Below are 18,109 nucleotides of genomic sequence, written 5' to 3' on the forward strand. Positions count from 1 at the left end.
CACGGCCAGAATAAATTATTTTAATAAAATAAAAAAACTATTTTTTTTTTATTGTACGCCTCCGCAAAGCCCTCGATCTCCTGAAAAAAAAAAAAAGTAAAACAATAAACAACCATGTTCCTCACCTGTCCGCTGTCAACGACGCAGTCCACGTACCGCCAGACTACTGCTCCTTCCATCCACGCCACTCTCGCTGTTATCAGCGAGAGCGGCTGTCGGATGAGAAGAGTAATAGCCTCCTCTCCCGACCTGGGTACCACCCGCAGCGCGTTTCTGGCGCGAATTTTCGCCCATTGACTTTTATTGAAACACGGCAAATCCCCAGGTATAGATATTATACCTGCGGGTTTGCTGCGATTAAGTGCAAGTCAGTGGGCGCAAATTCGCGGCGGAAACGCCCAAACAATGGTAATGCTGCAGTTTTTGCCGCAATGGTAATTTGGAGCGGAAATTTCCGCATCATGTGCACAGCACATCCGGATTACCATTGCTATGCATTCCAGACCTATTAACAAGCTATTTTAATGCATTTTCGCGGTGGAAAAACAGCCGCAGAAACACATTAAAACCACATTGTGTGCACATAGCCCGAGAAGAAAAAATTATTCATGAAAGGCCAGGTTAATTCTAATGGTGTTGGTTTATGCAGACTTGATACAGTTGCTGCAGATTAGTTGGGACTTAGTAACATACTCTAAATAGTCCAATCTACTTCTTCTCAGAGATGCTCTATAAAATTAAGATGTAGGCCATGGAAGAAAGAAAAACTCATTGAAATGTTCATAGAACCTATTCATGAGTATTTTGCTCTTGTGGCGTATGGCATTGTCTTGTTGAAAATGTCAATTTGCCATTGAGTAGTGCCATGACACTTGGTCAAATCTGGAATTATCTGACTGGGCAATGTTTTTCCCCTGCTCAGTGTTTTAATTTTTGTTCTCATTTGCCCACTTGAATCTTGCCTTTCTTCCAGCTAAGAAGTGGTGAGTTGTGTCTTCAGACATATTAATTAGAGCTTCATCGTTGTATTCTGCTACAAGTTACTTGAGTGATCAGAATGATTCTTGACATTTTCCCCTGACCCTTTTGGTTAACAAATTGTTAAGGTAGCCCATCTGTGGATGTTTTTCCTTGATAACAATTTCAGTATTTGAATACCATGCACAAAGACAACCAAGGTTGGCAGTCTATGAAATACTATCCCAAGCTAGTCTAGCAGTGAAGACCATAACATGTTAAAGTCACTCAGATTGCTTGATTTACCCATTCTGATGTGGATTCGCATCAAAACGAATCCACAGTAAATTGCTCACTTCATTTTATGCTGCACTCTATGGTTACCTGTAAAATTTCTATACATTGAAGCTCCAGTTGTGTAAGTGCAAATGTTTCTAATAAAGTGGCCATTCAATGTATATGACAAATAACACTGTTTAAAGTATATTGTTGTCCAAAGATTTGAAATTTCATTGAAGGGAAACCCGTCCATTGCATTTTTATAGAACACTGTCAAGATGCGATCAAATTGTGTTCAAGACATTGTTTTTCTGTAGTAAAATTTTTCTGTTGCATTCTAAGAATCCTAAGTGTTCATTCACATCTATCGAAAGACACATTTATACTGGAAACACAAAATATTGATGATTTTTTTGCCATTAGAAATGGGTGCAGAATGAAATATGGCTAACAGTTTCCTTAGAAAAACTCTTGGTGTCAGACAATCACTATATATCTGTATATAAATATATACACACTTGTATAATGTACGATTTACAATGCTGTCCTTTAGAAAATGGTACTCTGTTGCGCATATCATTAGCTTTTTGATTTATGAGGTCATTTATTTTGGCCATGTTGTCGGCTCTGCACTGTATGCTCAGTTCCAGGTTATTTTTGCTTATAGTTATTAGTTTTCCCCGCTGAAACATATGGTTACATGATACAAACATTTTAGGGCCCAGTGTCAAATGGAAATATTTCATATCCTGTGACCAAAAACATCTAAAAATAGCAATAATATCAGTTTTTTGTGTGAATAACGAAAACGTTTTTATTTGTTTGATTCCTAATAATATTTTTATTATTGTGCATCTTTTGTTCTTCCTTTTGTTGTGATTGTGCTCTCTCAACTACCGTGATCAAATATGGAAAATAAATAGATCATTGTACATTTTACAGTTCTCTATTGTTACTATTGTTCCCATAAAAATTGGGCCTGCATCATACCGCTATATTTAAGTGTATGACATTGATCCGCTCGGCTATCTTCCGAGTCCTAGTTGGCATGACTAATTACTTGATTCAACATCAACAGCGGCCATGTGGCCAGGAGAGATTTGGGCAATGAGACCCACAGCGATTTCTAACAGGCATTATGTAGCCAGTAAATAAGGTGATCGTTTGTTTAGGCTGGGATACTGTTGTAAAGTAGTTTCTCGGTGGAAACAGGGTAAGCTTTTATTTCTTCAACGCTACATACTGCTGAAAACGTAGTTAAAGGGAGTCTTTCACCCCCAAACTGCAAATTCAGCTTCTTAAATATTTACATAGGAGACTTGCGTATTATAAAAATCATACCAGTAACATATATTTTAGTGGTTTAATTGGAGAAAAATGTACTTTTAATTCATATGCAAATGCATGTTCCAGTGCTCCCTAGGCGCGACCCTCCGATTTCCATATCCAGTACTGTCACTGAGGTTGATTAACTGTGCTTGGTTTCTCATAGCGAGCGCTCCCTGAACTCAAATCCTTGTACACTGATACTGGAGGAGCCTAGCGGCACGCTCAGTGTCTATACGGGCACCCTCACTGCGTCAGTTGCGGCTCTGATCTCTGGCTCTGAGAAATCTGTGGCTGCTGCTTGCTACACCCAGAACTGTGCTGAGCAAGCGGCTTCAGAGAGGAGCTGAAGGTCAAAGCATGCCGGCACTCATCTTGACACTGAGTGTGCTTCTGAGCTCCCCCAGTGTCAGGTCATTAGCGCAGGAACAGAGATTTTAGTTTAGGAAGCACCCGCTGTGAGAAAGTGAGCGCTGTCCGTCAAGCTGAGGGACAGTGCTGAGGGTGTAGCGGCGCACTAAGCACCTTCTGTTACATATGGATTAAAAATACATTTTTCTACATCTGTACCACTAAATATGTTACTGGTATTAATTATGTAGGTGCTAAGTCTCCTATATTAATGTTTAATTTACAGTTTTGGGTAACAGCCTCCCTTTAATATAACATCCATGTTCACTTGTACCAATCGGGATATGTACAATCAAAGATTTTCCTGCTGAACAATGGCACATGTTTCTGAGAATCCTATCAAGTTTCTTGAATAGAAATATATAATTTTTTGTATAATATCATTCATATTTTTCATCTTTGTTTCCATTGTTCCCATATAACTTATCTTGTTTTTCAATCTGCCCCTTTACACTTGTCACGGTTCTTTCCTGTGTACTGGCTCTAGGACCAGAACTCTGAGTAAATGACACGTTCTTTGTAATAAATCTGTTTTTGACACTGCCAGAGCATGTTCAGTGTCACGTTCTCATGCTTCGTCATGGCGTGTTTGGTGCCATACAACCGTAGACGCTTACCCTGCATTTATCTTGTTCTGGCAATAGTAACACACTTGTTGCGTCATTCGGGGTAAGCCTCTGCATAATTCTTAATTATTTATTTTTCGTAATTTAGTTTGTGTCACTCTCATGTATCATGGTTTATATCGTTGGCCTGAAGCCATTCATGATGAATTTCCGATGGTTGTGGCTCATCTTCTAGGGTCGTATTGTGTGTCACAGTGAAGCTGTTGGTAAATGGTTTTTCTATTGCAGGCTGAGACTGAAGCAAGCTGTTCCTTTTCTAGCGGCTATAATATGTAGATTGTGTCACATTTACTGGGGAGGAGATACTGGGATTGAACCACCTGTATGTATGCAAGACCTAGGATATCAACTAATCATGAGAACGGAGGCACAATGATTTCCAGAGGATAATACTTTCTCAGATATTAGAGTAAATATTTCTGATGACAATGCACTTCCGTCTTCATTTACATCATTAGGAATATGGACTCACTAAGCAAATGTTGCCCTATGACTTGTCTGTTTGCTCAGCCTGGATTGATCCTTATGTTCTCACTGCAGGGAGAGTCAGAGACGCATGTAATTTGCTTTCTTAGGTAAAGACAGTAGAAATCTAAGCTTTAAAGTTGTAATAGGGCACAGTACAATATTCTCAAATATTAACTTTTATACAAACTATGAACCCTCTAAGAATAAAAAAAAGAACAGAATCGGATAAGGAATCTTGTATCCCCACACCTGGCCCATTCACTGCAGCAGTTCTTTTGTAGGGTCAGTTGGCTCATTTCTAGAGCATTTATTTAAGGCATTAGACTATTCATACAAATCTTCTGGCATATAATTAATTGTAATCAAAAGATTGTAAATCATTGGACTGTGGTACCTGTGAGTTGCTTGGAAACCTTCTGTGTCTTTCAGGCAAGCAGGAAAATGCTGGAAGAAGTATTCAACACGGAAAGCTAGGTGCCCAATACAGCTTGCATGTGGAAGAATAATCTGCTTCCCAAAATATAGCACATGTATTTGCACTCCCAGTTTAAGGCTCCCGAAGGCCTCTAGTCAAAAAAAAGTAACTTCATCAACAGCTACTGAATTTTTAAGTTGGCTAAAATGTTCAATTCTATGCATTATATGTGTTGTTTTTTTAAATAGTCAACCATAATTAGTCAATTGGTGATGTATGTAATTGTATGGTATAGAGTTGCATACAGTGGTGTTTCAAAGTTTGTGAACCCTTCCAAATTTTCCATATTTCTGCATACATTTGACCTAAAATTAAGTTCACACGAAGCCTAAAAGTATATAGAGAACCAAAATGGGTAAATGAGTCAAAAATATTAGACTTTGTCACTTTTTTAAATAAGGAAAATTATCTAATGTCACGTCTATGAGCGGTAAAGGTAAGTGAACCTTTGCCCAAAATATTTTTATTTTTCCATCCACATAGCTGTCTCATGGCTTGTTTTTATGGGACGAGTTGTAGATGAATTACACCATTCACTTTGCTTTTCAATGTACTGAAAGTCAGGAAAAAATACCAATTGTGGTGAAATTGGTGAAAAAATGCAATTGTGTAAAGATTTTTTGTTTTTATGGCTTACATTTGGTGGTAAAAGTTACTATGATTCATGATTCTCTAAGTCAGTACAATTATGGCAATACTAAACTTTTATAGATTTTTTGTTTAAGTGGAGAAAAAAAATCATAAATTTGTTAAAAATAAACATAGAATTTGGGGTTTTATGTTGCCATTATCCAAGACCTGTAAGCTGGTAAATTTGCACTAAACTGGCAAGGTTTTACTCTGCAACACCAACAACATGCTTATTTCTGTAAAACACCCATGGCGTCATAATCATCACTGCACCTGGTGTAATTTCCAAAATGGGGTAACTTGAAAGAGGTTTCTGCTATTTTGGAACTGAGGGACTCTGCAAATAAGTTCCATAAACTATTCCAGGAAAGTCAGTGCTCCGAGAGTCAAATAGCACTCTTTTCCTCCCAAACCCATCGATGTCACCAAAAAGTACTGTATAGCCACATCATTAGTCCTTTTGAAAATTTAAAATTTGGGGCTAAGGTAACATTTTTGTTCAGAAAATGTAATTTATTTTCAGTGCCCAATGCTATAAAATTCTGTGAATCACCTGCAGGTTCAAAATGCTCATACACTCCTAGATGAATTCCTCAAGGGATGTAGTTTCCAAAATGGGGTCACTGATGGGAGATCTTGCTGTTTCGTACATGGTGTCCACAAACTATTCCAGCAAAAATTGCACTCCAAAAGTCAAATTGCACTCTTTCCCTCACCAGCCCTGCTGTGTGCCCAATTAATAGTTTCCTTCCACATATAATTTATATTTATCGACAAATTATAAGCAAATTATAGGGTCCAGTTTTTCCTCTTGCCATTATGAAAATTACAAATTTGGAGCCAAAGCAACATTTTCATGGAAAAAAAAGCATGTAGTAGTTAATTTTCACAGCCCAATGTTACAAAAATTCCTCAAATCATCTGTGAGTTCAAAATGCTCTTTACACTCCTAGATTAATTCCTCGAGGGGTATATAGTTTCAAAATTGGGTCCCTTGTGGAGATTTCTGCTTTTTTGGCAGCTAAGGAGACTTGCAAATTCGACATGGTGTCTGCAATCTATTATAGCAAAAATGATGTTCCAAATGGTGTTCCTTACCTTCCGAACCCTGCCGTGTGCCCAAAAGGTAATTTATGACCACATGGACTATTGTGTTCCCAGGAGAAAATGGACACCACATTCTATTACACAATTTCTCCTGATACTTTTGTGAAAATTATTTTGGGCTAAAGGAACATTTTTGAAAAAAAGAGTGTTTCATTTGCATGGCCCAGTATTACAAAATTCTGGGAAGTACCTGTGGGTTCTAGATGCTCATCACAGACATACATGAATTCCGTGAGGGGTGTATTTTCCACTTGTGGGGGTTTCTACTGTTTTGGCACCTCGTGGGCTCTGCAAATGTGACATGATGTCCACAATCTCTTCCAGCAAAATTCAACCTCCAAAAAGTCAAATAGCGCTTCTTCCCTTCTAAACCCTGTCATGTGCCCAAACCAGGACTGTGGAGTCGGAGTCGTTGTATAAAATTGGTATAAAATGGACCAACTCCGACTCTTAAAATATATAATAAATTGGGTACAGTAATTCAATGCAGTTTATGGGGAATATTTTTCATAAGAATTTGGGAAAGTTCTGAAATGTCCTATAAATGTCTGTCCTATTCCTGACCTAAGGGTCTAGACTTTTAGCTGAGATGAATCTGTGCTACAGTAAATGTATCACTTAAACATGAGCCATGTATGAGGGAGTCGGTGTCATGGAAATTGAGGAGTTGGAGTCAGAGGTTTGGTTTACCGACTCCACAGCCCTTGCCCAAACAGTAGTTTCCAACCACACATGGGAGATCAAGGTACTCAGGAGAAATTGCACAAATATGTCAAATCCAATTCATTCTTTGACCCTTGTGAAAATGAAAATTTGGCCCAGGTCAACAATCGTTTTTCATTATTTTCTTCTACTTTACATTGATTCCTGTGAAGCATCTGAAGGGTTAACAAACTTTCTGAATGCGGTTTTAAATTTGTTGAGGGGGTGCAGTTGTTAATAGTCATGTTTGCAGGTTTTCGGACACATAGGACCCTCAAAGTCACTTCAAAAGTGAAGTGGTCCCTAAAAAAAACCTGATTTTGTAAATTTAATTGAGAAAAATTTAAAACTGCTGCTAAACTTTTAACCCTTTACACCCTAACCAAAAAGAGTTCTTTCAAAAATGATGCTGATGTAACATGGACATGTTAATTGTTACTTCGTAGCTATTTTGTGTGGTATGACTATCTGCTTTTAGGGAATAAAAATTCAAAGTTCAAAAATTGTGAATTTTTCTAAATTTTTATCACAGTTTAGATATTTTCAGAAAAAAAGCACACCTCTTATCAACCTAAATTTACCACTAACATAAAGTACAATGTGCCATGAAAAAAAACTATCTCAGAACCACTGAGATATGTAGACGTGTTCCCGAGTTAATACTACATAAGGTGACACATGTCAGATTTGAAGAATTTTGCCTTGTCAGGAAGGTGAAAACTGGTTTTGGCAGTAAGCGGGTAGAAAATAAGAGGGGGTTAGTATAAATAAATCTGTCCCAATTCCAGCTTGGACAATGTCTTCTTGTTCTTACAAGCTTGTTTTAGTTTTATTACAAAATACATTGTGCTTTTTACACAGGTTAATACAAATTTTTACTCTGAAACAACAAAATTGATATATGTGATGTTCCATTCTCTGTTGCTGCTTTCTTGCTCTCCCTTGTCTATAATGCCTCAAAGAGTTTTTAGACCTTGATACTTTAAAAAGTCTGGCAGTAAGATGCTTTGATCCTCAACGGAATATTCTTAACGTTTAAAGTTCTCACCTATGCTTTTGTTAGATGATACCACTTATCCCGAGAGTGGGGCTGTGAAATGCCCTGTCGGAATTGAGTGTTGACACTGCATACTGCATTCATTTTCTATGAGACTGCCAGAAATAGCAGATGGGGCATTTTAGAGCTCCGTTCTCGAGATAAAAGGAGGTGCCAGTGGTAAGACCCCACCAATCCGCAAGTTGTCACCTAATCAAAGAGTAGGTGATAGCTTTAAATGTTGGGTATAATCTTTATCATATGATGTACCGTTAGCTAGAATGGAGTCTGGCATTACAGGTCTTTTCCACTGCAGATATGGAGGCTGAGTCACAGAAAAAAATCTGCAAGTGTTGCATTCTAGTGTTGCTGTAGATTTGCTGTTAATTTCAATGTTTGGCTTTTGAACATTTCATGCACATATTTTGTACTGTAAATTGTTTGCCTTTAAATGTGGGATTTTCACTGCCGCTATAAATCAGCCACATGTAAAGTGGCCTTATAATGCATGCAGACTTTACTTTTCTCTTCCTCTTGCTAGATTTTCTTTCTCCTAAACAAAATGTATTTAAATAGTAAATTTACCTTTCTCAACAGGTTATGGGACTTTTCCAAACCATCACCACTGCTTGAAACTGTGGAGCATCATACAGAGTTTACTTGTGGCCTTGACTTCAGCATTCTTGTCCCAGGACAGGTATATATATCTATTGATCCCCAAGCTTCTCTACTGTACATCTGTGAAAAATATCTGCATTTGGGTACTGGGTTCTTCTGAAAGGGGGCAACCCCTTTAAGACCGACATAATAAGGCTATTACAGGTAGCTCAGTAGCTGGAGCTAACAGCTCATGCATCCATCTCCCTAGGCTGTTGGGACGCCCCCTATTAACACTTTGTATTAATGTTTTGTGAGCTTGCATCTTGTAGACAAAACCAGTAAATGGAACAGTGAATTATTACTGGGGATATTGGAATGAGAATTATCGTTATGGCTATATGGACTGGCATAATTTCCTTGAACATCACTTGTAATAAGTATTATTTCTTAGCTCATTGACCGTAACTCTTCACATGCTTTACTAAACAATAACCTCTTGCAGTCAGAATCCACAATGAAAGATGAATGGGTTTAAATGAGGTAGAAATGACTAATGTTGGAGGAACTTAAATCACAGTGTTGTGCTTTCATTGGGGAATGCAGACTATATTTTTTTCACAGCTTGAAATCCAGTATCTGCATGGGTTTTTTTTATTGTCAAAAACCGTTATTCACTCACCGCACAGCTTGACCATCAACCCACGTAGCCAGGACCTGTGAGCAATATATTCTGCATGTAGATTGTTTACTAAGTTCAGAATAATGCTGTTTTACGCAAGATTACCTCCTTCCCCCTTTGTGCTTTCTGGGCCTTAATAATCCGTACAGTATTTTGGATTTTTTTTTTTTTTGCATGTACTGGACAAACTTCTATAGCTTTTAGATTTTTTAAGTTGTTTTAGGTAAAAATATCTTTTTTCCTTTTACATTTTTTTTCGTGACAATTTGGGCATTATTATCTTACTAATTTTAACTAATTAACAGTTGCTTTTTTTAGCAGTTTTTAATTAAATACAATTTCTTTCATATTTGGTTTTGATATAACAGTTGATTTTTAGAAAATCTTAACATGAGGTACATACAACTTAAGTTGACCAACACATGGCACATTGCATATTATTTATTTAACAAAAACTAGGAAGCTAAATTCAGAAGTAGTGTGTTAAGTACATGCTTACTGCTTACATAAGAGGGTAGGTAGCAGAAAGATGCAGCTAATCAAATGCCCTTGATTATTTATTCATCAGCAAATATGACCACCTTTATGAACTACCTCAGTTTTGGTAGTTTGCTAGTCAGAAGCATTCGGAAATGTGTTGTCTTTCCTTCTTGGCATTCTGTCATCAGATATGATCTTAGAGAAGCAATAAGTGCTGCCTATTAATCTGAGAATATTTATTAGACAACTTCCAAACAATTTAGAATCCATCATTCTACAGTTAGAAAGACTATTTGCAAATAGATAACTTTCAAGATAGTTGACAAGCTTTTCGAGAATAGATTTCATAACAAATTCAACCCACGGTCAGACTATGCAATGCTCAGAAAAATTGCAAAAAGCCCAAGAGCGACAGCTCAGACTCTAAAGGATTCAGTTTGCATGTTAAAAGTTCATGACCGAACAATTAGAAGAAAACTGAGCAAGTATGGCTTGTTTGGAAGGATTACCAAGCAAAAGCATTTTCTTAAAAAAAACAAAAACATGCAATTGTATCCAAATACCTGCCGTGTAATAAGTCCCTGTATTACACAATTAACAAACAACATTCTACATTGCTGGCTGCAGGACTAAGGTGACATGCTATAATTGAAAAGGCTCTTATTAAATCAAAATTAAGGACATTATTTACAGAATAAAAACCCATAAAAACTGTACATAGGGTTGTAAAGTACTGTAAATCACTAAGAAAAAAGGGATCAGAGACTGCTTTGGTGGGGAGGGGATAATCACATACAATATACAGTAATAAGTAGCACAATATGATGTGATGTACAGTAGTTTAGAGTAGTCCTACAATATATAAATAATGAACACTGTGGATACTCATAAAAAGATACAGACCGCCATGTATATAGTCATCAAGGAGAACAAATGCAGAAATAAGTAAAAGAAAACAACACCCTCTGAAATCCTGACAGCCGCTCTCTCAACCAACACTCATTTTGTGTTGCAGGTTACCATATTAAAACTGAAACTCTCTTGTTTTGCTCCTTATATCAAATGACATGCATGCTCATGTCACTTGCACCTCAAAAACGTCTTCAGAATCCAGCCTTTTCTTACTTTGGAAACATCCTAATTGCAGCAGTCAGGCATATTTTTCCCATCGCTACACTGATGCCTCTACCCTGTACCAATGTACTGATCTGGTTAACCACTTTAGAAAACTATGTCAAACCATCACCACAAAGCTTTCCAGTGTTGCACCTCCTTACATGTTCTTCCATTTACAACTCTACATGTCCTCTCTGTTCTGCTAATTATCTAAGACTAACATGTTCTGTAATCATAACACCCCAATACTTTCCTCACGACTTTTCTCGTGCTGTACCAGTTTTCTGGAATGTTCTTACTGCACCTTCAAATTTATTCCTAACATCCATAGCTTTAAGTTTAGACTAAAAAATGTCTCATGTTAGGCAGTGCTAACAAAAGTCATACATTTACCATTATTCCTTAGAACCGATCCCTTTATTCAACAGTAACTCCAACAATTCTTGTACTCTTGAAATCTGTACACACAGAATTTGACTCTCCATGTACTACCCTACTTTTTCTAAAAGATGGCTGGTCTGTTGTGCAAAACATACTTTTATCTCTTGTGTAACCCCTATCTTCTCATAGATTATAAGCTCCTAAAACTAGACTTACCCTCCTGGTGTGTGAATTATTATCATTTTGTTTCTTACTCTAAGTCAGATTTTCTTTATACTTGTTCCCTCTAAAATATAAAGCGCTGCAGAACATGTTGGTGCTATACAACTAAAGATTATTATTGTCATTATACGGAAGCATGCATATAGAAGATAGAATGATGATGACACCAATTTGTGGTCATAACATTCAGTTTAGAGTTGAAAACCTTTAATATCATGATATGATTAAATATCCAACGCAGTGAGCAATGAAAACTGTGCTCTTTTTACCTCCAAGTAAAAAGCACCCACTTAACCAGCAGATTTATAGAGTGTATGTATCTCATGCATTTATTGTATGTATACATTCAATGATCTATTGCACAATTATGTGGAATGATTCAGTAAAATCCAAGCAAGTGCACAGAATAGATTCATTTAATCTGACATTTGTTTGTGTCTGGAGCTCCATGATTCACACACACGCAATATTATGCCAACATTTTTTTATCATGCAAATTCATACATTTTAGTCAGCGTATGTGTGGATTATGTATTGAGAGGCAGTGTCTGAATCGAAAAGTGCTGAAAGTGTTTAAATGCTTCCCTTTTTTGTGAATGTGGACTTTAAAATGAGAACTACTCTATATAAATCAAATTTGGTGGGAACAATGGAAGCTTTCTGGCCACATTCATTCTCAGTCACCCATCACTCATTCTGCAAAGCATTCTCTTGACAAAGTAAAACATATACATAGGTGAATGCATCACTCCATTAATATGAAAATTCAGGAGGAGATGAAGCCTCTTTCATTCTTATCACATTGAATTTGTACTACAGACTGAACTGGAACATTTTCTTCGTTCAAAAACTTAGACATTTTCATAAAGGCAAGCAATACATATATGTAGGTTGAAAAGTGTGCTCTCGACTTTTGATATCTTTACAGCTTTTTGCTCCCTTCCCATAATTTTTTATTTAAATGTCCGACAACTAACTTATTGGTTTTAGCAGCAAAAATAGTCCTTTAATCCATGCTCAAGGAGGAAGAAATTGCTAGACCATATATTAGAAAGGTTTTCCCTTAAATTGGAAAATACAGTGCGAATCCTATCTCTTTTTTTCCATCAATTAAGATAACTTGCATATCTCTGAAATGAGTGTACACAAAGTAATAACATGCAATAATTGACATCTACATAATATAAATAGTATGAATTATGTGTAATACTTTATTATGTGCATATATGTTTCTGAAAACAAGCAATAATCAGTTCTAGTCATTTGATCATTAGCATTCTGTATTATCAGTCTCACTGGATTAATCCTTTTGCACATATGGGCATATCTGTACGTCGTCACCATGTGCAGAGGTACTCCATCCACATACATCTGATGCTGGTTATATTACATAGCCGGCATCTGTGTCAAAAAGACACGGCTGTTAACCATTTATATGCTGCTGCAGATGATTGACAGCGGCATTGAAATTACATTTTTGCTAGTGTTTGTGTACACTGGCTCTCATCGGCCTCTCGTGACATAATCGCTGCACGTTGATGGATTAGGGTGCTTTCACACTGTGCTTTGTCCCAAGCTCATTTCGTTGATCCCATCGGAGCTTACGTTCAAACCCACTGCAAAACGGATTCAAGCATATGCGACGATGGGGTCATACTGGTGCCAACAAAGTCAGCGTGTGGTCTGTCGTGCATCATTTTTGTGCGTATATTCCTACTGGAGACGGAAACTCAGACGCAGTCTAGTACATCTGCGTGTTCATCTCCAGTAGGCAAATACACCTGAAAATGATGCCTCACAGAGCACACTTTGACTCTGTCTGCACTATTATAGCCAATGACCCCGTCGGCACATACTCTCGAATTCCATTTTGCGAAGGATACGAAAGTAAGCCCCGAAGGGAACAACAAACGTGGGACAAAGCACAGTGGGAAAGCACCCTTACTACAGCAGCCGGGAACCTACTGAAGGCTCCCAAAACTGTTTATTGATACTCCTTTGAAGTTCAGCCATACATTGATCTTCATAGGAGACCTTGATTTTCACTATGTACTGCAAGTCCCCTAAGGTGACTAAAAAGTAAAGTAAAAAAAAATAAATAATCAAAATATAAAAATGCTAATCGCCACCATTATCCCCCATTAAAAATAAAGAAATTAAAAAAGTAAACATATCTGGTATTTCTACATTCTCAAGTCTGGTGTTTCAAAATGCAAAATTAAGTAACACATACAGTAATTGCCGCAAAGAGAAAAAAATTTAAACGCAGGAAATGCGTTTTTTTCAGTCACCACCCTCCCTAAAAAAATACAATTAATTAAGTTAATATATTAAGTTAATTAGTTAAGTTAATTGTCATATGCACCCCATTGATGACAATGTAAGCTGAACATGTAAAAAAGCACAACTTCATCCACAGAAAAACAAAATTATGGGCCTGTGCACCCGTTGTAGTTTTTTTTGCAGATTTGTAGCTTTTTTTTCTGTGCAGATTTATCACAAAATCTGAAGGGTTTCCTGATACCAGAATTGTACTGACAATCCTGAAGTCTCATGTATACGTTGCTTATTTGTGACAATCTGCAACGTGTTAATTCTTTAAGCGTTTTTGCTGCAGATTTCACCCATACTACTGTGTAGGGAAACGTAGTAAAAATGTACGTTTCTACCGCTGTGTTTTTCCTGCCAAGAGATGCAGAAATGGTGCAGAAATGTCTGCACCAAATACTTAATGTGTGCACATCCCCTATTGGTCCCAGAAAATGGCGACACAAACCAGTTTTTTTTGTTTGTTTTTGTTTTTTTTAAACAAATGTTTGAATTTTTTTTCACCTCTTAAATAAATAAACTATACAAGTTTTGTATGGTCATAATCATACTGACCTGGAGAATCATGTTAACAGGTTATTTTGACTACACAATGAATGCCAGAAAAGCAAAACCCCAAAAAAACAATTGCAGAATTACATTTTGTTACTATTTCATTCCACTTGGAACTTCTTGTTGTTTTTTAAGTACATTTTATGGTGAAACTAGGTGGTGTCATTCAAAACTGTAATTTGTTCCACAAAAAAAAGCCTTTATAGATCGATGTCAACAGAAAATGAATAAAGTTATGGCTCTTGAAAGAGGAGGAAAAACTAAAGCTCAAAAGCGAAAAATTGCCTTGTCCTGAATGGTGTTAAAATACACCTTTGCAAAGCTTTGTTTGGTATTGTTAATTTGTTCCCTATGTGCAAAAATAAGCAACTTTCCAAATAGTCTTCATTTAACAATTTTGAAACATTTTGCTTTTTGCAGAGTATCTATAAATCCTTACCAATCTGCCACAGCTCTTTCTAATGATGGCTCTATTTTATCCTCTCTCCCTTCTCTCAGTGTATATAAAAGCAGAGATGAAGGGGTTTTACACAGATCTGTGGGGGAGAGGTAAAATAATATATCATATGGCACATATAATAGGCTGTGGACACGGAAGAAAGTACAGCTTTAAAGCTGGGACATGAAAGCAAGTGAAGACAGCAGCATCCTGGATACACTCAGACCTCATATTCAGCCTTTATTACTGGGAGAGACACTCCCATAAAAGAAAAAAATGAAACTTGGATCAGGCTGTAAACTGCATATCAGAGAGATCTGAAAAGGAAATAAGATTTCAGACTGAAATTAGTACAATATTGTTAGCAAAAGGCAACCACTAACATGTAAGAATATTTGTTTTTACATGTAAAAGATGTTGAAAACCTTGAACGTGGGAGTGTCAAACAGCAGTTGGGTGACTTAGGGCTCATCTCTTTAGGCATATTTCATGATCCCTTTTACATTATGAGGAAAATCTCCAGAACAAATGTGCTAGCAAGAAAATCTATTAGAAAACAGTAAAATTTAGAATCATACATCCATTGTATAGTAAAAATGTGCTTACCTATTCAGTTCAGCTGGAGGCCACTGTTAGTACTGCTAGCAAAATGTAAATGTTGCTGGAAACTAACTAAATGATATATAAAACAGCATATAGTAAGTAACAGTGATTAGTAATTGGAAGTTTTGCTTTTAGATGTGGAGATTCTCCTTTGTTTCTCAGCCGGTGTATGCAGGGACTTCATATTATAGCTCTTATCATTAGTGGATGAAGTGCTAGAATAGAGCAGATCCATTATGTGAAGTCAGGGAGGATGTAGATTGATGATTGCCAGGTTGCCTGTATGACAGCTCCACACAGTGCTTGTCAGAAAAGAGATTGGAAATAAATTGATGTATGTATCTACTGATGACAAGCTTACTACATGTAAAATTGTTTATGAGAGTATATCGGACTGATAACTAGTTTGATAAAGTAGCACAAATGGAATAGAGAATTCTGATTCTTGAACATAAAGTGTGGAAGGTATATGCATGTGAGTGTATATGCAGTTATGTGCAAAATAATAGCAATCTAAAATCAGTAATGTTTTTAATTACTGTTTTTGGCATTAAAGATCATGCAACATGGGAAAAAAATTATGACTAGGTGTAGGTGAGTAATGGGCACCCAACAGAATCAACAGTCATGCCATGAATGCTGCTAATTGGGTGTAATTGTCTATTTTAATGAAAGGGGGTGTTTTAATTAATAGCAGTACGAAGTTCAGTTAGTAAGCTCATTCATTCTGTGAAGAAACAGGTGTGAATTATGGCCCTTATTTAAACTTGGAGAACAGCAAATGTTGTACCAGCTGGTTTTATCCCTTGCTCAGTGAGTAAAATGGGTCGTTGCAGACATTGTACCGAAGGAGAAAGAATTTTGATCAAGAAGTTTATTGGAGAGGGAAAAACATATAAATTGCAGATAATAATTTGCTGCGCAGCTAAAATGATTTCCAATGCCAAACAAAACCCAAAACACGTGGAAGGAAAAGAAATACTAGCAACCACATAGATCATAGAATCACATGGCAAAGAAGCATCCAATGATCAGCTCCATGGACATCAAAGAAGATCTTCAGTTACCTTTGAGTCCTGCAACCATCAGGAGACACCTATGTGAAGCAAAACTATTGCAAGAAACCCTCATAAAGTACCATTGCTGAATAAGACGTGTTGAAAAGGTTACAGTTTGCCAAAGAAGACATTGACTGGCCTAAAGAGCAATGGCACAACATTCTATGGACAGATGAGAGCAAGATTGTTCTTGGGTCTATAGGCTGCAGACAGTTTGTGAGACAACCCATGAACACTGAATTCATGTCGCACTATACTGAAGACTGTAAAACATGGAGGTACAAGCATGGTTTGAGGATGTTTCTCATACTTAGGAGTTGGACTTATTTATCGTGTACCAGGCACCATGGACCAGTTTGAATATATCAACATGGAAGAGGTCGTGTTGCCTTATGCTGAAGAAGAAATGCCCTTGAAATGTGTGTGTCAAAAGGACAAAAAACCCCAACACACCAGCAAGCGGGCAACATCATGGTTCCTGACCAACAAGATTAATGTTATGAAGTGGCCAGCCCAATCACCAGACCTCAATCCGATTGAGATTTTCTGAAGTGATATCAAAAATGCCGTTTTTGATAGAAAACCTAAGAATGCAAAAGAACTGTGGAATGTAGTCCAGTCAGCTTGGGCTGGAATATTTGTTCACAGGTGTCAGATGTTAGTTGACTCCATACCACACAGATGTAAAGCAGCTATCAGAAATAAAGGTTGCACAGCTAAATATTAGTTCAGTGATTAACTGAAAAGTTAAATCTGTAAACAAAATGTCAGCTTATACTGTAAATATTCAAGTTTGTAAATGAAAATGCACATTCTGCTATTTTTTTAACAACCTATTATTCCTTTTGCTTCATTTTCAGTTAAAAAATGTATATTTTGTTTTCATATGGAATTAAATGTGCAGTGTTCCCAGGGCCTTTGTGTATATGGAAATAAATGCTATTATGAGGTTTAAGCTTTTTCTCAGTTGTTTTAAGCACACTGCTATTATTTTGCACATAACTGTATATATATCTGTTTGAGAGTGAGTCAAATATTTTCTGCACTCTGGTTAAATTACATTTTCTGTTGGTTGAATTATCTCATCAGCGCTTTCTGTATGAAGTCGCTGTCTCTCCAGTCACTGCTCTGCTGGTTTGAATGTGTTAGGTTAGTTCATTTGTGACTGCGGTGCAGAAGACTGGCTGCCCCATAGATTTAACCAATCAACAGTACTCATAACAGTGAGATGCTCACTGAAGAGCTGAAGCCTAAATTTCAGACAAAATGTAGAGGAATGCTATGCAAGGGCATTGTGTTGTAGCATAGCCCATACTGTCGACACTTTCCTAAAACTTTGCTTTGAGGTAGTCCAGATCTTGCCCCATTGGACTCTCATTTTTTTTTTCCCCTTAACCCCTTTACAGCCCATGACGTATTAATACGCGTCAGTGCCCTGGGCTTTAAGAGCCTGACCCGTATTAGTACGTCATCGCGATCGCGCACGCACACAGGCTGTGCGAGCGCGATTGCCGCCGGGTGTCAGCTGATTGTCACAGCTGACGCCTGGTACTATGTGCAGGGAGCGGTCCCGCACTCCCGGCACATTAACCCCCGCAATGCTGCGAAGTCGATCGCAGCATTGCGGTGGCAAG

General features: G+C 37.3%; 1 protein-coding gene across 1 annotated transcript in view; it reads left to right on the top strand.

The window, feature by feature from the left end:
• PEX7 (peroxisomal biogenesis factor 7) overlaps positions 1 to 18,109 on the top strand; it is a 208,057-nt gene that overhangs the window by 145,096 nt on the left and 44,852 nt on the right. Inside the window, exon 9 of the mRNA XM_073671314.1 lies at positions 8,615 to 8,714. Coding sequence (XP_073527415.1) covers positions 8,615 to 8,714 — 100 coding nt within the window. The remainder of the gene's footprint in view (positions 1 to 8,614; positions 8,715 to 18,109) is intronic.

The sequence above is a fragment of the Phyllobates terribilis genome, unplaced genomic scaffold, assembly GCF_046119375.1.
Source record: "Phyllobates terribilis strain yellow unplaced genomic scaffold, ASM4611937v1 Scaffold_3__8_contigs__length_932513732, whole genome shotgun sequence".
NCBI classification, from domain to species: domain Eukaryota; kingdom Metazoa; phylum Chordata; class Amphibia; order Anura; family Dendrobatidae; genus Phyllobates; species Phyllobates terribilis.